The following is a 25,647-nucleotide window of genomic DNA, read 5'->3' on the forward strand; positions in this document are numbered from 1 at the left end:
CCGATGACAGTCTTGTCTTGAAATCGCTTTCACTTTTCGACACTTCGTCTTCGCCTGTCTTCACTTCGCCTTTGAAGAATGATTTTTATCACTGCTGTATTCTTTAGGTTTTGCTAAGCGTGTTTCTGTTGACTTGCATTTCCATTAAGTTCTAAAAAGGCAGTGTTGTAAGGAAGAAAACGTGTAGCCATGTTTTCAAAACATAAACTGCTGTCGAGAGCAAACTTGCCGCTCGCTTTCTCAACCGCAACCTCGTTGGAAACCATTTGAATTCTCGCGCTGTGATTGGTCGAGTCGTACTACTCTAGACGCTGATCGGTTATATTTTTCACATGTGAAGAAAGCTATACGCAAAGCTGATTGGACGTATCGCTTTTTTGACATGTGAAATATAGCAAATATAGAATTCTATTTGCAAGGTTTATTGCTTAAAATTCTCGCTATATACAGTATGGGGCCCAGTTCTCGGCCGGGTCCAGTTCTCGGCCACTTTTGTATGTATGTAACACGTTTTTTCACGCCTCAGTTGAATTAAAACAAAAAGTTATTTACATCCAGCGATAGACTGATTCTTGTGCTCTAAGTATCTTCAGTTTGATCCTTCAACTCGCTATAGAAAGCTCACACGTCGAGTTTACGCGGAGGTAGGTTAATTTGTTTTCCCGAAATCTTGTTTGTTTACGGCTCCTTGTAATTCTTGATGCAGTTAAATTCGTATTTTATCCGAAAGCCCCAACCAAAAGAGCTAACTTTTTGCATGTGAAACGTAAAATAATTCAGCTTTCTGCTTAATTTAACTTTTCGTTGATTCTTTGTATTTTTTTGGTCTTAATTTACTTCGGAATTTTTCCGTGCGACTTTTGCGTATTTGCCGGGTCAGACTAAATGGCGTGGGTGGGTGGGTCGTGTGTCGTGCGTCGTGGGTCGTGGGTCGTTCGTGCGTTTTGGGTCAAGGCAAGTTCGCCCTGATGTAAAGGAGCATTCTCACCGATTTGTTATTTTTGGATACCGTTTTTCTTATTAACAAAAACATATTTTTCTTTCATGTCGGGCCCACCGTTTCGCTATTTTCCCTTCATGTCTGCCGGACAGTTTTACGGAAGTGGGCCGAAAATTGCAAGTATTTGCTTGACCTTGGCGTGCAGGCTGTTTGCCGACTGAGAATTTTCTGATCGGCAACGTTTTGGTAACAACCAATTTATTGAACGATTTCATGTAGGTAGCTTGGTGGTTCTTCATCTTGATCATGTTATTCATTTATTTGTTTTTCCAATTTTATCAGGGAAGTCACGCTAGCCAATATATTTTATATTTTTTAAAGATTCGTGTCTTTTCTTGGTCATTTCAAGTGAAAAAGTTACAACTTCTCAAGTCTTTTTTTAACTTTAAGGGATTTCTACAGAACACCTAGTGGAATTTTTTTTCCTGTGCATGGCCAACTTTTTATTCCTCTAATTGAAAAAAAAAGAGTTTCTTTTCCGTTGATCGTTACTTACCAGTGATCCAATTAGTGGCGTGGGGACGCTCAAGTATGATTGTTTAAAAATAGGTGAAATGTACATGTTTGCTGAAAGCATTTGCGGAAGCATTATCAAAACTTGCACTGTCTGGGACTATAGCGAAAGGAATTATTTATATTCTTGAAACGACTTTATAATTGTACGCCGGTTTTAAGTACTAGAGATTTGTTTCACAAGGCAAAATCGATGTTGCTGTTTCAGAATCCGAACTTGCAGGTTTGTCGTCGACCGCGGTCAAACGACAGAAATATGTCAAAAACAAGACAAGTACTTCAAAGATAAGGTTTTGATTTTCAGTTTTTAAAGTTTCATACATTACTGGTTTGACGTGACAATTTACGAAGCTTTTTGGGACTTTATTAAAAAATGTTTGAAAATGGTGATATGAGGACTTCTCTGCGCCATTTTTTCAAAGCACTTTGGTTCAGATGTAAAACATTAAAAAGTAAAAACACTCTTATACCTGGGAAAACGGGAATGTTCAGAAAAGCGTGACTCTCGCGTGACTAAGTTATCGTGACGTGTTTTAGGTCAAAGTTTAAATGAGTGACAGATGTCAAACGAAAGGTGTCAAGGATTCGCGAGCGGTAGTTGTTGTACACTGTTGTATGTTGTACAATTAAAAATTGTGGAAATATGTTTATTTACACTCAGCAGCTATTTTTTGCTCATACTAACACATCAGATATGAACGAAATTTCCCGAAATAGGAAGAAAAGCTGCCTATAAAGACGTTTGAATGCGGTGAGGGTGCGTCGAGATTTGACCGTACGTTATCAATTAAAGCTTGAGGCTGCAGATGCACTATCGAAGGTTGCGTTTAAAGAAATTAAAGGCAAATCAAAACTTGCAATGTCAAGCACTGTAGCGAAATGAACGTTTCATTTTGTTGAACTGACTAAAGTTATATTTTAGACCATTATTTTAAAATAAAAATGTTCATATTATTTGTGCATATATCCTGCGAAACCAAGAAACAAGAAACCCAGTGAAAATATTTCGACACTAGTTTGCCACTGATCCACACACTGGTCCCTGATTAAAATTCCGATTTTACACAGATGAAATGGCAGAAATAGAAGTAGTTGATCGGCTTATCAGCCAAACTGAAGGAACTTGTCCTTGTCGATGCAATCATTTTAAGGGTGTTCTTGTTTGTTTAAGATTTTTCAGTTTTTCTGCGAACTAGTAGCCTGCGTGGCTAATTGCGTGGCCGGTGTTCAAAGGGGAAGGAGAGGGGAAGTTCTAGCGGTAGTCTCATGCAACGTATATTGCAACAGTCCTCCATCCGAGGTCTTTGAATGAGTGAGTTCAAATTTTCGGCCTTGTTAAGCGTCACACATTTTTCGGTAAATTTAAAATCCAGGGATAGCTAGTAACTCTAGTAACTCGGCTTATACACGCACGACCCACGACCCACGACCCACGACCCACGACCCACGACCCACGACCCACGACCCACGACCCACGACCCACGACCCACGACGCCCACGACGCACGACCCACGACCCACGACGCACGACGCACGCCAATTAGACAATCTCGTATTTGCCAGTTCTCGGCCACCCTGCTCGCTATCACAGCTTAGCGCTTTGGTTTTTAGTGTAGTGTTTGTACACTACACTAATGGAGTTAGTTTAGTGGGGAAGCGAATTCCGCTACGCCAGACGTAAACAGTTAATTGCGCGGTCAAGTGGAACAAGCACGTAGACATACATATGCAAATTAGACTGGAACTGGCTTGTTATTGTCCACGAATGTTCTAAAGCGATGGGTTAAAAAATTCGCGACAAGGCTCGAACGCGCTCTGGGCAATTAATTGAGGGAAAAAAAGATACTCACAACATAAGATAAATGAATTAAATAAACTGATAAAAAAAACTTACAGCCAGTGTACAACTCCGTGAGATGGTAACAGATTCACGCGAGTAATAACGCAAACAAAATACTTGATGTAAGACTTTTAAGTGGATTCCGGACATACCGGCAGTCAAAGGAAAGAACATTTAAAACTTATAAAGGATACACGTCACGCAAGCTAGCAGTAAGAGATTAATATTTGAGCTCTGGGCTGTTACCTTATTGTTACTTATTTTCGCGGGTACTTAATTTCGCGAAAATGGAACAGGAATATTTCGCGAGACTTAATTTTCGCGATTTGGCCAAAAATACGTAATTAGCATAAAAAATACAATAGAAATCGTTTAGAATTAATTTTCGCCGGTCTTTAATTTCGCGATTTTTTGAAAATCGCGAAAATCGCGAAAATTAAGTCCCGCGAAAATAAGTAACAATAAGGTAATAGGGAAAAAGGTCATCGCAACATAAGATAAATGTACTGCACCAAAATAAACTGATAAAAAACTTATAGCCAGTGCCCAACTCTGTGAGATGGCAACAGATTCACGTGAGTAATCGCGCAAACAGAATGGATTCCGAAGATACCGGAAGTAAAATGAGAGGACATTTTTAAAAAACTTATAAAGGATAAACGTCACACTAGCTAGCAGTGAGTGATTAAAATTTGAGCTTGCTGAGACGTCAGCCAGGTAGCAAGTTCATACGGACATCATTATTGAAGAAAGTTACAAGGCTGACTCTAATTATTTTCCGTACAAAAGCTACCTTCTTTAGTCACTGAGGTGATGTGCTTAAGTTTTTTTTAAACAAAATTTATAGTTTGATAAGTGATGCCATTAATTACCTCCCTTATTTACTGCAAGATATGAAAAACCGCTGTCAACGTGTTGGGTGAAATTCTTCTTTAGACAGATCATGTTCTCAAATAACATGACAGACGTGTCTCGTCTGACAATTGCCAGACATACAAGCTCGACTGGTGACGAGTCACGTGACAACTCTCTCAAACACTACACTGTCCGAACGGACCGCTCGTTAATATAATTTCATCTACTGCAGCCAGAATAAAAGAAAGAAATGTTTTAAAAATAAAGTTCAATTAAATCTCTAAGTTTTGAGCTGACTCTTGTCTTGTTTATTATTTCTACAACACCTAACTCTTTCAAGACCTTTCCACTGCAAAGTAAACCATCTAAATGCATTGGTCACACAACACAATTCTGCGGTTTTGCAAGAACCTGCAAATAGGCAAGCAACTAGGCGCGTTAAAAACCTTCCTTTCTAAAGTAAAACAAAGCCTCATAAAAATAATTTGGGATCGATATAACATAAATAAGTTTACAGAGTGCTTTTATGACTGTGAAAATTAATTGAGCCTTTTTATACGGAAATTACGCATAAGCTTTTTGGTGGCCGAGAACTGGGCCCACAAAAGGAGATTTTATTTTTATTATTGTTCGGGATAATTAATTATTTACCGGTCGATAGCTTTACACCAAAAAGCTGAATAATGTTGAAAGCTCTGGGAGAAATTTCAAGTTTCTTTGGTTATTCTGAGGAAAGAAATACTAGTTTACGTCTAAAGTGGCCGAGAACTGGGCCTCATACTGTATATAATAAAATGTTTTAACTCATTCACAACACTTGTATCTGAAACATAGAGACCTGGGAGAGAACCTTTTAACAGAGATTCCTAAGGGAGCCTTTAGTGATGTGCCCAGCATGCGCATACTGTAAGTATGGTAACTTATCGTTAATAACCAATCAATATTTTAATCAAGATTTTACATTGTAATACTAATAGCTAGTTGTTTAGCGAGCGTTTGCTCAAAACGCAAGGATGACGTCAGTGCCTGGTGTTACAGTAACTCGCGCTTATCTGCATGATTTCTGATGTCCGTACCAAAACAGTGAGATTGTAAGTCTTAAAGTAAAACTACTGCAACAGAAGCTTGAGTTTCGCTCAAAGGTAAAATATTTAAGATAAAAGCTAAATATACTCATTGTCTTGTGAGATACGACCAGAAGGGAAACAGTGGTCTACCTTCACAGACAATGGTCATAATTGTCACTTTACACTGACCGGCGTATAAGTTGCTTATTAAATATTTGAATCAAAGTTTTAACTGTGGAGAGCAAGGATTTAATTGTTTTCACCTTGATGGATTTCTTTTTAACCAACAGGAGCTTAAGGGCCAATGAAATAAAACTCCTCGAGACAGGAATGTTCAGCCAAAGAAGTAATCTGACGTATCTGTGAGTATTGGTTTACTGCCAAATTACACCCCTACTCACAAGGACTATCTTGAATGTTTTGTCCCGTGTTCTTAGATCTTCAATAAATCTGTCGTCCGTCAAGCGGTCCAAAAGAGTGAAGTTTTTTAAACAAGGTTCACAAGTACTTCGCATATAAAGCCACCATATGTAACATACCGAAACTCAGAAGGGACAGTTTGCTTCATGCACCTCACAGTTCTAACGCAAAACAAATAAGGGAATCATGAAAGTAATATTAACACAATATGAAGAAATACCATGAAATAAAATATAACGTAATAAGTATCAAAAAGCCGAAATACGTAAAAACGTTGCGTCTTAGTACTAACGGTGATGGCAACAGTTTGTAAGTCATAGTTTGTTTTAGAAAACGAAACATAATGACAAACGTGACATTACTAAGGCCCCGCGCACACTAATCTGGATAAATTTGAAAACGCTTTTTTTTCCCTCCAGATAGGCCAACCGTCCACACTAAAACGGCGCTTTCGGTCATCGAATACGGAGCTTGTCGAAAACGGTCTCCAAAGTGGAGAAATTTGAAAACGCTGGCAGGCTGGCTAGGTGGTGTGGTATGGACGACGAAAACGGTGCTTTTCGAAAACGCTGACGTCAAAGACCATATTCGTATTCTGGGTATTGGACTGGAACTAGCTTGCAATGGAGGTTAATGCGGGAAATCTTTTTAAATGCAAATGATATGAAACTCTTTTTAATGATATTCCCCCGCATTAGCCTCAATTGCGAGCTATTTACAGTATAATACCGAGAATACGAATATGGTCTATTGCCATTAGATCTCTGTCAAAAACAAAACGTTTTATAAGCTTTACAGTAGCTCGGCTCGTGCGTTGCAACGTTGTGTGCGATGTAGCGTATCATTTTAAATTTTTCGCGATTATTGACGGATAACATTTTATCCGTTTTCGAGGCGAAAACCGGTTTTCAAATTTATCCGGATCAGTGTGGACGGGCCTAAATCACAGGGTGTCTTCCTTTCTTTAGCAAGTCTCGAATATTGATAATTCATAACCGACCAAAATAACAATTAGCCTTACCTCTTCGACAGATATCTCCAAGACAATTTAATTGAAGCTATTCCGGACAAACTGTTCAAAAATCTGAGGAACCTAAAAGTCCTGTAAGTATCTACCGATAGTAGTGGGAATAAACTGTACTCAAGTACCCCTTGTAAAGTAGCCAAGGTTGGAAGAGTAAAATTGATAGAGAATAAAGGATACGTCCTTGTCATCACAATCTTATTCTGGTCTCTTTGTGTTTGCTCAAATTCTATGATCACACCTTAGCCATGAATGTCGAGTGCAAGCACGATGGCTTCCTGGATGATTGTTGATTGATGACTGTCGTGTAAACCTTGTAAGTTGTTAAATGCGAACACGACACCGAGAGCCTTCAGCACTTTCTTCTTACATTTCATTGGCATTTCTGATTTTATTAAATTAATGAACGTCATGTTAATTTTTTTCGTTACATCTGTTATGGTGAGATACGTATATCTTATCAGTGGTTAATGTGCAGTGTCGCTGCATAATTTCATGACTTGTGTTGCATTTTTTTTTTAAAAATCCATAGTCCAAAAATACAATGCTACAAACTCAACGATATTCCAAGAAATGCCTAACGATTTCGACCTTTCAGCACCGAGGAATTTGAAATTGAAGACCGTGCGCGCTTATTCTAAACAACTAACTATGCCAATATCAATAACTTAACTGGATGAAGCTGAATGAATAAATCTCAATTGCCTTTTTAGGTTCTTAAACAACAACCGTATAAAAAGGATATCAATGTCTACTTTCGAGGGCTTAACTTCTTTAGAAGTTCTGTGAGTAAATGTTACAATTGTAGTTTATTAATATTAAAATTAACCATCCCAATTTGTTTATATCGTGTCTCCTCTGTTTGTGCCCAGTCTAGGTAGTATTATGTAATTGTTTCACTTATTTGTTATCCATACTTAATATTCCATGCATGATATCTGTGAAAATCCCTGGACCGCACGCAAAGCAATGGAGTTATTTTATATTGGTAGCGACAATGAAGCTAATCAAAATAAACGACGGCGACTTTCTGCTAATTCATAATATATAACCATTAGCTTGGAAGATTGTTGTTATAACCATATAATTGACTTAATGCCTCACTAATCATACAATACAGGTATCTAGACAATAACAAGATAGTGGACTTCTCTCCTGAAACCTTCCATGCATTGGACAACTTAAAAAGACTGTAAGTGCCAACAACAAACACAAACATGTATTATCAAATCCCTACATGCACGAACAGAACTGCACGTTTTCAATTCACATGCATTTCTAGGATGTTTTTTTTTAGTAATAATCCAGGGTTTGTAGTAATTGTACTCCAGTTTGGGTTGTTTCATGCGCCGCACACGTCTCAGCACTTACTCAAGAAAGCATCAAATACAATGTAATTTAAAAGGTCGAGGCTAGGGTGCGATAAAAACAAGAGCGTCTTTTGCCCAGTTCCTTAACGCCTTCACCCCAGACGGAAAACCCGTCTTTGAGAGAGCATACTGGCGCATGCTCACAACGTCTCCTGACCTCCAAACCCTTGTGGAAAAAGTAAACTTGCATTGATGCGTTTGTAATAAACTACAAATTTGGAATTAAGTACCGTTGTAGTACTCTTGCCCAAGGCAATATCATTTTTAGTCCAGAAAATGTAACTGATTTTGAACGAAAGGAAAAACAATTTTAGAAGTGTTTACTGAAAGAAAAAGACATTAAAGCCTTCTTTGGACATTATATAGATTAGAGTCTGTGATAACTAACAACGTTCCAAAACCAGTGTTTTCTTTCAGAATACTAATTTGTGTAACTGTGTCACTGTTATGATTTACAATAATCTGTTTTAGCAAATTGACTTATATTTAAGAAAAAAAACAATTTTTGTTAAAACAGATATTGTTGGTCTTAGCTGCCAAGAGTGGAATTAAATAACCTTCATGAAAAACTTGCTAATTAAGTTGACGGTTCAGCGCAGCCCAAGAAAACTGAAGCATTGCTCTTTTGGACTCAGATGAGTTCAGGTGCTAGGTATTGTCAGCTGGGGAAGTTGTGGAGCTGGAGTAGAGCTAGACCACATACATAAATATGATGTTAATCAAGCCGGAATGATTTTTCAATACTAATTTGTCTTTTGTTGTAGTAAACTTGCTCCCCTTGGTAAATGAACCAAATATCGATGCTTAGATTACCGGTATTTGTTGATGTTAATACATGTGTTCTTGTGGGTATCTGCCGGCCCACCAGGCTCCGGCTGCCAGATTGGTCCTTTATTTTTGCTAGTAATCTCTAACCCCAATGTAAAGAAAACTGGAATGCTGTTCTCTGCTTAATCGCGAGCTTAATGCGCAACGCTATTGCTTTTAAGCAAAATATACTTTGGCATTAGTATACTATTGACCCGCCTATCCCTTTATGCCAGAGCTGGCCTTGTTAAAATTGCTTCTGCCTTCGCACTTCTAAATTTGTTTTTTACGTAACTAGGGGCCAAGAAATGGACAACACGCAATTAAATATGTTATAAACATTGATCAGGACTAGGTTTTAAGAACTATTAATCGAGATGAGATATTTTCTTTCAGCACGATGGATCATTTCACTCACTGCTGTTATGCAGTTAAAACCATTCCTCAAGTACAGTGTGACGCTCCAGCAGATGGGTTTTCAAGCTGTGACGATCTCATGAAGAATAAAACTCTACAAATATTCATTTGGATTCTTGGCATCATGGCGTTTGCCGGGAATTTAATTGTAGTAGTATGGAGGTGTTTCATGAAAGAAGAAAATCGCGTTCACGCATTCCTTTTAACAAATTTAGCAGTATCTGACTTTTTGATGGGATTGTATTTGTTGATAATCGCAATCAAAGACACTCAGTGGCAAGGAGAGTATTTTAAACACGATTTTACTTGGAGGACTGGAAAACTGTGTCAATTTGCTGGTGTCCTGTCAATGGTTTCAAGTGAGGTCTCCGTGGCAATGTTGACAATTATTACAGCGGACAGACTCATATGTATTGTATTTCCTTTCCGATTCAAGAGGCTTTCTCTAAAACGTGTATATTTATTGTGCGCGATAGTATGGCTCCTTGGCATAGTTGTATCTACAGTGCCATTGATGGGGATTACCTATTTTGTCGATGAGAACACAGGATTTGGTTTTTATGGCCGCTCGGCTGTTTGCCTTCCTCTACAGTTGTCATCCGACAGACCGGCTGGATGGGAATATTCCGTCTCTTTCTTCATTGCTTTTAATTTCATAACCTTTATGTTTATGCTTGTTGCATACATTGCAATGTTTATTACTGCAAAGCGAATCGGCGGAGCAGTGAGATCGACTAGCGTTAACCGTGAGACTGCGATGGCGGCAAAAATGATGTTCATTATTCTCACAGACTTTTTCTGTTGGATGCCAGTTATCATCATCGGGGTATTGTCCTTAACTGGAAACTTGTATGACCCAAAGCAGCTCGTGTATGTGTGGATAGCAGTGTTTGTTCTGCCTGTGAATTCCTCCATTAATCCTCTTCTTTACACTTTTTCTACAACCACCACCAGGAAGAAGATTAGAAGTTTAAAAGGAACAGTGAGCACATTTATAACCAAAAACATGTCCCTATCTGCAGGTAAGATTTTTTTTTCACATCAGATTGCTTTCTGTAACTTTTCAGTTCAAAAAAATATCGACCCTAGACATGACCCAGCTGTACCCCAAAGATTGTTGCTGTTGACGATTGGAAATAAAAACGGCTGAGAGCCACCAAATGTAAAATGCTAACAGTCTATGAGAACCACGATTGTGCGTGCATCTCTTATGCCTGAAATTCCAATTCGATCGTGCCACTGCAAATTCTCATTTACTTGTTTATTTTATTTTTTCGCCACAAGGCCTCTTCGGTATGTATCAGGAGATATTCCGACATTTTTGCAGGATAATTATTCTCCTTTTCTCAAGGGAAGAGAGTCTTTAATTTATATTGTTTGGAAAGAAGAGAAAGTTCGCAGCCAAGCTTTGTTCGTTATTTAGGTAAGGGAGAAACGCTAGGCCATGATGGGTTGAAATTTCTGATTGCTTTCTTTAGCTTTTCAAACCTTTTACCACTTTATTTAAGTTGGTCAACTACGAAGGAAACGGATAAGCTTTATCTAAAATTAAAAAAAATGTTGCTTAATTTCCCGCACTCCTTGTTTTTCCTTGTCCGAGCTTTTAAGGCTTTGGCGGCCGGCTAAAGCACGGCTCATGCTTGAGCATGATTGCATTCACACCCCTTGTGATACACAAGAGTGCGCTTTCCATAACTCAATTTGTCTAAAGAGGTATTGTAAGGCTATATAAGCTGACGAATATGTAACAATTCAGTAAACTGCAATTCGATTTATTTTCTCACAGGAACGAGAAGCAGATTAGAACAAAGTGACACTCATCTTGACATGACCTTGTCATCTGTGGCTCCTAATTTGCCTGAGGAACAATCATCGACACCCAGGATCGATTTAAAGATTATTGAAATTTGTAACATATTCCGTAACAACAACTCCAGTCAATCAATCGTAAGTATATACGTTTCGTTTTCAGAAGCTTTCTTAACAAACGTCTGAGCCCTAATAATCATAAGATTTGTCATATGTTTACCAGCTTTGTTTAATATAGATAGAGGCGCGTGGAATAATGACTAGTGTGTTGGTAAACCTATCAAACGTCGTGATTTGCCGTCCAAATGTTAGCACAACCTGACAAATATGCCCAGGGGTACCTGAGATGGACCATTGGGAGCAAAAGTAACAGTCTTTATTCTCTATAATGGAAAACATCCCCAGAAGAGAGGGTACACGAACAACACCAAGAGGACTCTTTCCACCACAGAATTAATGGGTTGAAAAGATACCCTATCAAAATCAAATTAAAGTATTTTCGTGTCATTTGGTAACATTTCAAAAGCTTGTTGCAGGAATAATTTTGGTACTAAATGTACTTACCGATTAGAATTCTGTACACAAAGAGCGCTATACTGTAGCTTATAAAATAGTTAAACCGATACCCACTTTCAATTCAGGAAATTTCATATCCTGTTCCGCACCAAAATGACAAGATCCAGACTAAGGGCCTGTTTATATGGGGGAGAGTTGTCCCTGGTAGGAGGGTTACCCTCCATACCGAGCCACCCCGGACGAGAGAGCTTTTCATACGTTTCTTTATAAATAGCTGCGAACTGTTTATATGAGAAATTGCAAAGTTGGCTCGGGGGGCAGGGTGACCCTGGGTGGAGGGTCACTCGCTTTGAAGGTAGGGTGACCCTGGGGAGCGAGCCAACTTTTTTCCATATAAACAGATTGGTTAATTTAGCCTCGCCTACCAGGGACAAGTTGACACATACAGAGCATGCGCAAACGCTGCAGTCGACCAAAACAAAATTGCAGATACATTTAAATCGAAGTCGGCGGTAAATTTGTCCAAAAAAATGGTCGTGGTCGATGTTTCAGCGTTCCTTATTTAAAAAAGGCAGACATAATTAAGAAGTTTCAAAACAAGTCTCGCCAATCTTTTGAACCGAGAGGGCCAAGTTTTGACTCGGTCAACAGGGACAACTTTTTCATATAAACGCTCGGCAAAAGATAGCTCGGGGGAGAGGGTAGCCCTCCTACCAGGGACAACTCTCCTCCATATAAACAGGCCCTAAAATACTTATAATTGGCACATATAGTGACATCTGTAGAACGTGTACAGCACTAATGAGCCGTCAGGCTTAGACCCAAGACTAAAACGAGCCTCGTGAAAGCAAAAATTGTATTATCTATTTTTTCATAATTATATTTCATAATTATTTAATATAATTATTATATTTCATAATTATTTTTTCATAATTATATTTTTTGTTTGTGTGGCAAAATAAATAAATAAAATAAAATTTATATAATTTTTTTTTTAGGGATACTTCACTTCCTGGGTGGAAAACGAGAGGTTGGAAATGTGCCTGTTAAAATACTTTACGAGATCTAAGGAGAAAGACTGGGCCAAGGAAATTGAATTGTTGAAAGAGATTTCTAAACGCGGTGAGCATGACAACCTGATGACGTACCGCTGGCATTCAGAGGGTAAGTAAAACAAACAAACAAAAAATGGCGCCTCTCGAGATAAGACAAAAAAGGTCAACATATCAGATCCTTTTCAGTTTGACAAATTTTTTAAAGAGCCCACACTGATTCAAACTTATCTTACTTAAATAGCATTCAAGCAAACTTCGTGACTTTTTCTAAAAAGACTTGATGCGTCTGTGGTTACCGCCGTTGTTAACAAAATATTGCGTATTTTTAAGCCTAGTTTTGTGGTTTAATTTTTATGAAGGTATTTATTCCAAAACTGTAGTTTCCTTATATTTTTCTCGACTTTTTCAAATCAATTATAAACTTTCTCCGACATTTTTGAAAAATTTGAAATCCAAGATGGCAGACTTTTTAAAATGTATGACGTCATTTCGTCGTGTATGACGTCATAGTCGGTACATCTTGATTGCCATTAGAAAACGTTTCTTGATCCTGTACACACCATATGAATTTCATTTCTTTGCAATTGCCCTATATAAAAAAAGCCCAGAAAAAAAAAACAGAAAAGAAAGTTGAGAGTGAAATGTGCGCTGGCCAATTTTCACTGCTTCAAAGAGACAAGAGCATCCTCTTCCCCAGGGCCACGCGTATTTTTTTAAAATGACATGACGTAGTGGCCCTGGTAACGGTAAAAAATATGATTTTTTTGATTGGCTGATAAAAACTGCATGCGTAATTGGGTAAAAAACGAAACGCTTCTACGCAATTTTGGTTATACTTCCGGTCATTGAAACAATTGAACATGTAGCGGGCAAGTTTGAAAATGTTACCGGAAAAAGACCGAATAACACTGGGAGTTTGTTGGAATAACGTATTCACGAAGCAGACCTTTGTTTATGAACGAATGACAAGTACGTCTCTTGTAAGGTGTAACTCAGTTGTACCTTTTATTGCATTAAAAATATTGCAAACATTTGTACTATCAACTTAGCTTATACAAGATATACACACTAAATGGAGTTCATGAATACATGAAGACTTTGAAATTAAAATTTTCTTACCGCTGCTCAATAGAATGATACCTCGTCGATCAACGGCTTTTTTAGTTCTGAATTTTCTACAATACCTCCGCATGGCCATAATAAATTTCACAGTATTATCAACCGTCGGAATGTTATCAGCTGATGATATCCTCGACTCCATGTTTAAACACTATAACTCCAATTCCTCTGGATTCTAACTTTTCTATCTGCCGTCAGATAATATTGCGCGTAGAGACGACACAACAAGAACACATCTATCAGCCATGCAATTCAACGAGTTCCAAACGAATCGAATTGTGTAAGTGAAAATACCAACGACTTGAATTGCCAAAACCAGCGGGAAAAACACAAAGACAGTCGTTCAACTTAACGACTACAGCAGGCAGGGCAGCTTCCTGTTCCATTCCTTGTTTCTTGATGTCCTCCGACAATTGTAGCAAGGATTGCTGTACAGCTCTTTCGATCGTTAAACTCAAATCTCATATCTTCTTTCAACTTTCTTCTCGTCTCAGTCAGCCCCAGCCTTCCCCTTTCTTTTACTGACCAGGCGCAGAAGAACATTTATGCAGTGTGCATGCGCTACCGGATGTCGTGGATTTTACGACATCCGGTAGTCAGTGTTACCAGAGCCCTTCGTTTCGCCGACCACGTGACCAAAAGAAACGGAGGCTCTGGGAACGAGAATGGCTGAAGAGACATAAAGTTTGATTTCACAGACAGCAGGTCTCTAGTTAAACATATTTGTGTTTAATACTACACACTATGTAGGAAATATCTACACACTTTTGTCTTGGAAGTGGGAAAAAGGGGTTTGTTGGGTTATTTGCCAGCTCTTGAAAGAAGCTCATTAGTTACAGTTGCCACATACCCAATGGCCCATCGCGTCAAGTTCTTCGCCTTCAACATGGTGGTATTCATAACCTTTAATGTGCCACTACGTATGCCTCAATATTTATAATTTTTTGTTAATTAACAAGGCCAATAATAATTTATAATTTAAGTGTTAAGTATCGTGTTGTTTTATTTTAGTAAGTGCAGTAAACATCGATTTGCAAACTATCAGGATGTCGTCGTTGAAAAATAATGGCCTGTAAGTATTCCATTTGAACCTCTTGTAGTATTGAAGTAATACTTCCAAAGGAACTATTGAAATTACGTAGATAATCTCGAAGTTGACTTCAAAAATGAGTTAATTGTTGTATTTTAGTTTTCTACAAGTTCCCTGAAAATTTACTTTTGTTAACAGCTTGGTGAGTGCAAGCGTAACTCGAATCAGACCGTTCCAATGTCGTTTTGAGGATTATCCACGACACAAGAAAAGGTCTCTTTTCGTATGTTACGTACTCAACTGAGATCTGTTAAAAATGTTCAAAGCCAAGAACGTTCAGGGCAGCCTTACACTAATAAAACTACCATGTGTTTAACGGAAACAATGCTAAGCTAATAACATTTGGTTTTAGATTGATTTGCTTCACCTTTGTGTCAAGCACCACAATGGGTGATTTTCTAAAGGAAAGTGTTGATACATGTGCGCCTGGCATCTCGCGACTCCTGAGCATAATGGTAGATGTTATTAAAGCTATTGAACACCTCCACAAGATAGGAATCTGCCATAATGACATCACACCATCCAACATACTAATTTGTTTCAATGAAGGGGTAAGTTTGATTAGTAATCATAGTACAGGACAATATAAAAACACATGGCAAACCTAGTACTAGCACAAAGGCAACCCGACAATTTAGGCGAACAGTCGAGCAACTGAGTTTTCCGGTCAATCACGTTTTTTGGCCAATCAGAGACAAGTATTCGAATGGGTCGTGGAAGAGAGTGAGTGCCCAGGTGCTCTTTTGCTCACTCTTGTAAACTTCCGATGGCACTGCTATTCCTGCTCGGTTTACTTCGTGCCGCCCTGACCAACTGCCCCTGGGTCTCCGAGGATGTAATCAAGCAGCTTTTTTACAAGATCCGAAAACCAACACGGTTTTGTTTGGACAGTGCAATACAAAAGCTTAAACAAGTCAGTGAAATTTCCAAAATAATGGAGAAAAATAAGAAGAGTACGGCAAGTTCTTGTAATGGTGATCGAACAGCAGGTCACAATTAAATTCTCTTCAGACGTCCGTTCTTCAGTCATCAAACAGGTTCGCACATTTGTAACACGTACCGAATGTAGATACTCATGCCACTGAATCTAAACCAAATGTTCAAATACTATTACTCCTATTTTTTAACTCGCATTTTAATTTTACATTACTTTAAAACTAGTTTCTTATTTGGTAACATTTACTGAGCATTATATTGACTTTAACTTGTTCATATAATTGGTAAAACTTGTAAAAACTTCTGCTATAAGATTTTACAAAACATTATTGGTATAGCTGGGATGGGAACATCAAAGATGGGCATGTCTGAACCATTGCAATCAACCACAAAGCGATCCTTTTTTCCTCATTGCAGGTTAAACCTATGAAGGCAGTACTTGGAAGTTTTGGACAAGCATTTGTACTCAGATACAATGACAACTCGTGCTTGTTGTTCCAGGAAGATCTTAGACAATACTTCAAACTGATGGAAACTGTTGTTAGCTTCTGCAAAGCTGGAGGAACAGACCAACAAACTGAGGTAAATATTACAGAAAATACTTGAATCTGCCACCTTGCGCTTAAATTCATATATTTCCTTTCTAATTGCAGGCCAAGCAAATATTGGAATTGTGCAGGTACAAGGAGGACGAAAGATACGACGCCAAATACGTCAGAGAAATCTTAGAAGGGATTAGCAGCTTCCCTGACTATAACACTCGACTTTGACACTTCAAAATACTGCACGGAATTATATGGCACACCACTCTTTAATACCAGTCGCATACTAAAACAAGCGAGTACTTAGTCATACACTATATTGCATGCATGCTTTGTTATGAATTATAATAAAACATGGTCGCCAATGGTCGTCTTTGCTGGATAATTTATTAGACGAAGACCCTTTTTGGGAAGTGCAGTGCGCTAAACTCCGAATCAAGTGGTCCGGGTTCAAGTGCAGGCCAGGGTCCTTGCGTTGCCATAGTGCCTCTCTCCACTGAGGTGTATAAATAGGGGTACCGGCGAATTTACTGCTGGGGGCTAACACTGCGACAAACTAGCATCCTATCCAGGGAGAAGTAGAAATACTCCTAGACGCTTCATGCCTTTGAAACTGGGATGAGCTGCTTGGCTTTAATGCAGACTTCACCTTACCTTACCATGCTTTCGGTTAAAAAAATTGTAATAGACATCGGAGCAACGTTTGGTCCTCGCCGCGCAAAAAAACCCGATGTTCTTAGACAACCTTGTCCAGTGGCGCTCAGAGAACTTCGTGACAGTGTTTACTGATGAAGACAAAGCGCATACTCGACCACTCCCCAGGGAACTTCCTGAGGCAACACCCTAGATGCCAAACTAAATATCTAGCTTTGCAGATGCCACCTGTTGTAGAGAGTTCCTATCCGGCATTGCCAAGTGTTCCCGTGCCTGTTTCTACCAGAAGTGGCAAAACCGTTAAATCTTCAGCATTGCAGGTGACAGATGTTTTGCAGCCAGATCCCCAGCTGGCTTCGCCAAGTCTTCCTATTTCTGTCTCTACTAGAAATGGCAGAATTCTTTGGAGGCGTCCTTGAGGGATTTAACCATGTTGTTAGCAGGAGTAAAGGTTAAATGAACAATCTTGAACAGTGACCATTTTGTTGAGTTTTATTTCGTTTCAGGTAACATTTACAGTTTTTCCTTCATTTTCTCTTCGCGTTTGCAAACATGTGTTTATTTGTACTTGTAATGGCAAACATGCTAATAGAATTGAGCCACTGTGTTACTTAGTCATCGTTTGGCCTAACTTACCGCTGGCTAGTAGTGAACTCCCGACTACGTTACAACACTTTTTACCGGTATTCTAATTTTGCCACCTCTTTTTACAAACATTTTTTGTTTAGGCTAATTAATTTATTTTTTAGACTCTTTTGTAATTGCAATTGGTATTAACTTCAATAAAAGATTTATTACCAAAACGTTTTTGTCAACAAAGCCAACAAAATTCAATATCTTTTCCTCTGGAAAAATAGGAAAACTCGCATTAAAAAACCCTATTGAATTATATGCGTTGCATTACGTGATTGCAGTGGACGCATTACTAAGCCCAGGAAATGTATATCCGAGAGTCTATCCTGCTCTAAGCCATTTAAAATTTGCAACAATATTACAGGAAATGATGTATTAAGCGAAAGATGTATTGTTAATTGGTTTCACAGAATACACCGTTACTTTTCCTAAGTCTGGATTGCAAACAGAATACTTGAAGAATGTCCAACCATGAGCAGCAGCTCCTACAACAGATATAAAAGTAAACTGATTAAAAACCTAATATCATAATTAAAAAAGCTTTTGGTTCTTTGACATGGATCACAAATAAATGTTTACCAACCAAACTCTCCATCCTTGTTGACCGCTACCAAGCCTCCACTGTATTTTGGGTAATATCTTGCTATTCTCGCGAGAGCCAGTGATGCGGCTTCTGAAGGACTCTTGCCTTGACGCATAAACTCAACTGCCTGAAGACTATCAAGGTAGAAAATTTAGAACAAAATATCTGTGGTGGGACTTCTAGAATCTCTAAGTTGTACCACCAGTACGTATACATCTGATAAAAGAAGTTTACTTTCACCTTTGCGCAATAAAAAAAAAACAGGATAAGTATCATTTGGCCTATAAAAAAAAAGTGTTTTATGAATGAGGCAATTACCACAACAGATTTATGAGAGCTCTTTAAAACACCACATTGCTAGTTTATATGAGAAAATCAACACAAATGATCTTTATTGTTTAAATACCACAGCTAGAACTACATAAAAGTAAACCTTGTACCTAAAGTCTTTGTTCACCTTGACCAGTGGTCGGGAAACGAGCGACCCTAGAAAATACTTGACTTCAGGCTGAATTGGGCATACCTTGCTTAAAAAACGCGACTCAACGCACTATTTGGTGTTTAACGTCTGGCAATTAAAAAAAAAAACAAACAATCAAAATCGATCCTGCATCGGATATTTTGAGTCGCTCTTTTTGTCAAGCTTGCGCGGTAAGAAACAAAGACTTGAGGTATGAGATAACATAGAAGTTTTTTCGAGTCTTGCCTGGGAAGAAAACGCATCATGATATCACCATCCCCAGTGGCAGCAGCACCTCCAACATCATTATCAACATACGCTCCAGCCCCAGCAATGGGCGAGTCTCCAACACGGCTAATATTTATGACAAAAGACAGGCGAATAACAAATCAGGCGCCGTCAAAATTAACTCATGGGTTATTATAGGTAAATTTAGTCAAGAACAAATATACGGTTTTAGTACAATTGGAAGGTTTGTGATGTCAGCATAACCATCTTCTTGAAGAGGGATGTTCAGAATCGCCCAACTCACACAAACAGTCGTGAAGAGTTTCTTGAAAAACGTACGGTTTTTAATTAGGTACCCAACACTACGGTATTTCTGCAGCTTCGCTGCCCCTTTATTAGGGTCTGTGTAAAATGCTTTCCATGACAGAGTCTATGACCTTTTCCAAGGGAGTAAATCAAGTAATCTTATACTTTCTTCAAATCTTTAAATTGTTTATTCACCCAGGAATCTTGTGGTTTGCTCCATTTGTCGTTGTTCCTGCAGCCATGTTCCCAGCACCATCAACTACAACCATCCCTGAAACAAAATACGCAGAGTGGGTCATGCGTGGCATTACTGCCTAGAGTGGACAAATACATTACCTTCAAGTAACATAGAGCGGTTTTCACTTGAGTGTCGAAAGTAAATTGCGTTTGCTTTGGTTTTGCATTACTACGCTTAGTGATTGGTTTAAAAATTTCGCGCCACTTTCTCAGCCAATCAGGAGTAAAACCGAAACCAATCATGACTTGCTTGCGCACGTTTTCCCGCGCTTCGTGCCAGCTACATGTATTTGCTTCGAGTTTTGATTGGTTCACTGGATTGTCTGTGTCCTTTGTGATTGGCCAGAGTAATTACTTTGGTTTTGGTTTTACGACACTCAATCGAAAACTGCTCTATCAAACACGAGAGACACTGTTTGACGAAATTTGAGGCGCTTGGAAACGTGCTGACACACTCTCTAAAGCTTTTATTGATATGTCTTTTACAACCAAGAAAAAAACTTCATTAAAATATCTACGCTAATTAAGACATCAGATATGCAAAACACTGTCACGGTTATGATTTTCTTTGTTATAACTTGATTTGTTACATTATTCTGTGCCTGGACAGTTTATCAAACAGATTGACACTGAGTATCAGCTGTATATTGGCTAATTGCTAAGAATTCATTATTACCAATGGTATCGTGGTTTTGTCTGCCAATATCTGAATGTGACGTACGTCTTGAAGTTCTCTGTTTTCTGTTAAAGTAAAGAAAAACTGTTTCAGTGTGTTATTAATTCTGTAATTGATCATGTCGATTATTTAAATCTAGTCGTGAAACATAGTTGTAAATACTTTGGTATGTAAGTCATCTTTCAATACGTTCAGCAGCGATCAACCTCTTGCATTAAAATATCGAGATACAGAACCAAGCGATCATTGCACTTAAATTCAAGCTTATTCATCAAACGTTTAATATCGTTCACCTTTAAATTACACTCTCGTACCTCCCAGCTTGTACACAACTGACAGAACTGTTTACATCATGTACAAAGTGAAAACTAACCTCGTTCCTTCTTTTGGTTTGTAGGGACCACATGACTGGTGTGGATCAGGAACCACGTCCTAAATACAAAAAAGCAAACACCAGTTAAAAGAAAGCACATCTTTTCATCGAATTAACACATCCATTCAACAACTAAGAAAGAAAAATCCTTCAACATCACAATATAGGGATTGACCCAGGCGCAGTACACGTCCTCTATGCCGGACGATGTTCAAATCTCGTGTATCCTATGCTTGTTCACTTGTTCACAACATGGCTGGCAAACTAAAGGAAATTTGCCATTGTTAGTCTTTTTATTTATTCAATCTTTATTTCAACACGGTAAAATCATCAGGACTTAAAATACATAATACTTATTAAAATTACTTATACCTATTTTACATAATAAATTTAAATTGCATTAGTCGTCTACAATGATATTAAGAAAGGATGCGATAATTAATTATAATAAAAGAAATGCCTGCTTTCCATGAATGCTGAGTGATGTTAATATTTACATTGATTCTAGCCAAAAACGAAACTGCTGCAGCCGGATTTAAAGCTAGTGAGAGTTTGTGCTTGCCGTAGGTCGACAGGTAAACTGTTCCACAGCACCGCACCTCTATAGCTAAAACTTGTTTTAAGAAAATTAGTGAGGGGGAGCGGAACAGTTAGTTTACCCGCGGACCCTCTCAGTGAATTAGAAAACATTGTCCTAAGGTAGTCAGGTGCAAGACCATTGAGTGATTTATAGACCATGACGACTGTTTTAAATTTAAATTGGACATCGAGTTTATTCCAGCCAAGTCTTGCAATAAGATCATCAGCATTAGCATCGTAGGAAGAAGAGGTCAAGATACGCGCAGCGAAGTAAAATGGAGTGCTGAGTGCCATCACCAAAGAGCAACATGTGGAAAGTGGGGAAAAGAAGCCTTCAATTTCACTGTTGCACTCGGATGGGTTGCTTGCTGGATTTAACGTGTATGACCTTTTTTTGGCTATATTTAAATACCACTAGAGCTGCGGCTGTAAGTGATCAATCCACACAATCAGGAGGCTGATATGTACCATGGTTGAGAGTAGGCTCCTCTCTTGTTTCTCATGCATATCAAGTACAACGTAATAACTGTTCATCTGAACACAACTGTCAAGCCTCCACCAGAACATTTGTCGAGTTTGTTTTATAAAAACCTTTTTAGTGTGCGTACTGCCCCTCCCCCCCAACGTATTATAATGGCATAGTATATTTAGTCAAAAGAATCGCACCCTAGCAGAGGTTAACGTTTTGATCTAGCTGATGTGTTTGTTGCATAATGACAGCTTAGTATCAAATCACAAATCTCTTCCAAAACCCCAGCCACGCGCCTTTGACCTCTAAATTCATAGTGAAGACAAATTATATTGCGACAGGTCATTAACATTGCCACGTGCCCCTTGGTCAACATTATTTTCCTGGCTATACACTTTAAGATGAGTTTAGTTTGGTGACTGTAATTAAAATTTGTTTCACAAATGTTGGATAAATTCGTCATTTGTTTAGTTGACAACTTTCAAAATAATTTCTTACTATTCAAAAACATCAATTTGTTACATACCTATGTAGCTAGTAGAACAAGAGGGACTGGGCCCAGCCCCAGGTTACATATAATTGGATCGGAAAATCGATGGATCGATGAGGATCGATGAGAAAAGCGACCAGCCCACAAACCGGACCCCCACACAGCTTGTAGCTCAATTGGCCACCCATGATGACAGCCGTGCCTCAGTTGAAGGTACAACCCCAGAAAAGCCACCAAAAGTTAACCTTCGTACTGAAGTTAGAGAGTTGAAAGCTGAACTGGCTGCTATCTGGGAGGGTATAGAACAACAAAGCCGCGCTAGCCCCCACCCACAGTACAACCCTGCAGAGCAAGGGACGATTTGCCCTAGAGGGTGCTGGAATTGTGAGAGACATAGAGGGGGTTTCCGCTGCAACCATTGTTTGAACTGTGGTGATGTCTGCCACTTCAGTTACCAATGCCTAAGGTCAAGCCGAAGGGTCTGTAACTCAGCAAGCCCCCCGTAAATGGTACAAAAATTGCATATAATGGCTGGATCGAGGTAGAGTTCCAGTTGGCTGGGGAGGACAGGTACTCGGAGCCATTGACAGTACCCATACTAATAGGAAGTGAAGATAATCAGGAGTATCCCATCATTGGCTTAAACGTCATTGAAGAGGTCATTAAGAGGAGTAGTAGCTCCAAGACAACCAGCCTATTGCTCCGAATAGTGAACGACTCGTTCCCATCTGTGAAAGAGGGCGAAGCGAGAGCGCTGGTAAATTTCCTCCAAAGTATGGGCTGCCACTGGCATGCTCAGAGTTGGCAGACAAAATATATATGCCCCACCAGGAAAGACTGTGAGAGTCAAATGTCAGGTGCACTTTGGACTATTAGAAGAAGATTTGCTTGTTGTGTTTGAGCCCAAAGAGGAAGAGGCGTGGCCTGAGGGGCTAGAAGTTAAGGGCTGTCTCCACCGAATCCCCTCCAGGTTTTCGAGCCAAATGTATGTTCCAGTATGCAACAACATCGAACGAGAGATGACCTTACGTAGGCGGACAGAACTGGCCACTATACAGTTCGTGCACTCCGTCACGCTACTGCCAGTCGAAGCTGAACAGAAACGAGAGGAAGAGGAAGGTGAAACTTGGAGTGAGGCAACCAGTTATGAGTGGGAGCCAAGTCAGCCGAACAAAGTGAAGCACAGTGGTCTCCCCCAGTTGACTTGAGCCATTTGTCAAGTGAGCAACAGGTGATTGTCAAGGAGATGTTGAGGGAAGAGTCGGGTACCTTCGCTACAGATGATGGTGACGTTGGATGTGCCGAACACTTGAAATTGGAAATCAACCTGAGAGATGATCTCCCAGTACAAAAAAACATGCAAATATTTAATTCCAAAGCCCTTGTATGAAGAGGTAAAATGGTGGTGGCTGGATAAGCGACTCAAAGTCACCCTACTCTTTACCAGTGGCGTGTGAGGAAAAAAGATGACAGTCTGAGATTTGTGTCGACTATAGGCAGTTAAACAACAAAACTAAGGATGACCGCCAGCCCATCCCTCGCATCCAAGATATCCTGAATAGTCTCAGTGGGAACATTTACTTCTCAGTGTTAGACCAAGGAAAGGCATATCACCAAGGATTCTTAGCAGAAAAACAGCGACATCTTATGGCATTCATCACCCCTTGTGGTTTATACTAGTGGAACCGCATTCCTTTTGGCCTTAAAAATGCACCGGCAGCTTACCAGAGGTACATGGAGAAATGCCTAAAGGATCTCTAGGGCCAACTGAAGAGTAAACCCCATGGAGTTACCAACCCTACGAGAGAATGGAAGAAACTGGAAGTTGACGAACATGATATCCTGCGATGAAGAACAAGCTCTAAGATACAATTATTAGTGCCACACATCTTCATCTCAGTGGTACTTAAAGAACTACACACAGAGATGGGACACCTTGGTATGGAGAGAGTCGCAGAACTTGCAAGGTCCCGCTTCTACTGGCCACATATGTACCGTGACATAGAGTATTTTGTGACACAATGTTGCAGATGTATCAAAAAAACCACACAGTCACGAAAGCACCTATGATGCACCTGATGACATTTATTCCACAGCTGTAGTATATACCACAGCCCAAATGGACAAACCAGTACTGAACACTCTCGTAGTCACAACTGATTGTTCTGAGTATTAACCATGGACAAGCAGACCTGTTGCTCACCTTCTGTAACCAAAATCATAAGCGAAATTTGTGTTGGATTTTACCTTTATTTACAAACTGGTTAAAGACAAAACCTGCCGATAATGGAACTGCCGCAATAAGTATTCAGTTTGAAACGAGATGAGAACTGACACTGCCCCCTAACCATTTTTCTCTTTGGTTTTGTATTTACTGTTACAATGTCGGGACGGCATTTCTGTTGGAGGAGAGTGTGTAGCAAGTAGAACAAGAGGGACTGGGCCCAGCCCCAGGTTACTTATTATTATGGGATCAGAAAATCCCATGCGTTGGCCAAAAACCAAGCTAGGATCGATGAGAAAAATGTGTTGTCATTGTAGTTTTGTAATAGTTTCTGTGCGAGATTGAGTTTAACACCAACACCATTTATTCCAACAATGGAATAGATGTTAATAAATAAACCACGATTACAACAAGTCAGGAGCGAGTAGATGTTAAAAAAGTGAAATAATAACTGTGGATTAATAAGGGAAATTTTCCGTGGTTAAGCAAAGCGAAATAAGTAAAATTTCTTTCTCTCACATACCACTGGGAAATGGGTAGAGGTCATTTGGCAAGAAAGGCAGAGAGTTGCTGTATGTTACTGACTGAACTTATTCATGGTTAAGAGAATCCAATACAAGCAACGTGTTTTTCTCTTCTTTTTGTTAAAACTCATTAAAGGAAAGGAAGGCATTTGAGCTGTTCACCATCTCCATCTCTACAGTGGCTCCATCTCTAACTGAGCTGTCAGCTGAAAAATACAACAAGCAGAGTTGAGGTGTCGTATGTGGGTATAACAAGATGTTTATAAAGAAGACCACGAGCAGTTGAAAGCTGGAATAGTCCTGCCCAAAAGCAGCCGCTGCTGGGGCTACACCCTTACTATGACAGAGATGATCAAGTAATAAAAGCAGGTGGACGATTGCAGTTTGCCGACATTCCTGAAGAAACAAAGCATCAACTAATCCTGTCACGTGGGCATCCAGAAGTTGCAAGATGATGCTAGATGTCCATAAACAGAGGTTCCATGCTGGTGCAGAAACCACATTGCCAACCCTGAGACAGAGAATTTGGCTAACCCAAGAAAGACCTGACGTCAAACTAATCATAAAAAATGTTTCGTCATGGAAAACTTTCAAAATTAACTTGTGTTTACGAGTTTTTGAACTATTTAATATCAGTCAATTAGACACTGAACTTACTCGTTGTACATTCTAAAAAGGATGGGGACAGGCTTAGGTGAAGGAGGTAAGAGGCTCACAGTAGACTTTTTTTTATTACTCCATTTTCTATATAAGGTATATAGAAATAATTATTATTATTTTCCCCGTGTTTTTTATTGTCCTTGTGATCGGTTTTTGTTATTGTCGTTTTTGT

General features: G+C 39.2%; 2 protein-coding genes across 5 annotated transcripts in view; one reads left to right on the top strand and one right to left on the bottom strand.

The window, feature by feature from the left end:
* The window catches only part of LOC144653157 (uncharacterized), a 37,966-nt gene extending 21,217 nt beyond the window's left edge, over positions 1–16,749 (top strand). For 2 of the 3 annotated variants that reach the window (XM_078513085.1, XM_078513087.1), the window contains 12 exons: positions 5,042–5,113; positions 5,565–5,636; positions 6,727–6,798; positions 7,432–7,503; positions 7,839–7,910; positions 9,292–10,334; positions 11,099–11,259; positions 12,636–12,801; positions 14,823–14,883; positions 15,254–15,452; positions 16,255–16,419; positions 16,491–16,749. In XM_078513085.1, the coding sequence (XP_078369211.1) occupies positions 5,042–5,113; positions 5,565–5,636; positions 6,727–6,798; positions 7,432–7,503; positions 7,839–7,910; positions 9,292–10,334; positions 11,099–11,259; positions 12,636–12,801; positions 14,823–14,883; positions 15,254–15,452; positions 16,255–16,419; positions 16,491–16,607 (2,272 nt within the window). In that variant the 3' untranslated portion in view covers positions 16,608–16,749. The remainder of the gene's footprint in view (positions 1–5,041; positions 5,114–5,564; positions 5,637–6,726; positions 6,799–7,431; positions 7,504–7,838; positions 7,911–9,291; positions 10,335–11,098; positions 11,260–12,635; positions 12,802–14,822; positions 14,884–15,253; positions 15,453–16,254; positions 16,420–16,490) is intronic. The other variant, XM_078513086.1, reaches the window with a different exon arrangement.
* A 758-nt stretch (positions 16,750–17,507) lies between these two features.
* LOC144653180 (N(4)-(Beta-N-acetylglucosaminyl)-L-asparaginase-like) overlaps positions 17,508–25,647 on the bottom strand; it is a 44,279-nt gene continuing 36,139 nt past the window's right edge. The window contains exons 7-12 of one of the 2 annotated variants that reach the window (XM_078513123.1): positions 20,530–20,588; positions 20,157–20,221; positions 19,439–19,514; positions 18,964–19,063; positions 18,246–18,391; positions 17,508–18,151 (exon numbers count right to left, since the gene is read on the bottom strand). In XM_078513123.1, the coding sequence (XP_078369249.1) occupies positions 18,061–18,151; positions 18,246–18,391; positions 18,964–19,063; positions 19,439–19,514; positions 20,157–20,221; positions 20,530–20,588 (537 nt within the window). In that variant the 3' untranslated portion in view covers positions 17,508–18,060. The remainder of the gene's footprint in view (positions 18,152–18,245; positions 18,392–18,963; positions 19,064–19,438; positions 19,515–20,156; positions 20,222–20,529; positions 20,589–25,647) is intronic. The other variant, XM_078513122.1, reaches the window with a different exon arrangement.

Source organism: Oculina patagonica, chromosome 5 (genome assembly GCF_052425735.1).
Source record: "Oculina patagonica isolate OP01 chromosome 5, crgOcupat, whole genome shotgun sequence".
NCBI classification, from domain to species: Eukaryota; Metazoa; Cnidaria; class Anthozoa; order Scleractinia; family Oculinidae; genus Oculina; species Oculina patagonica.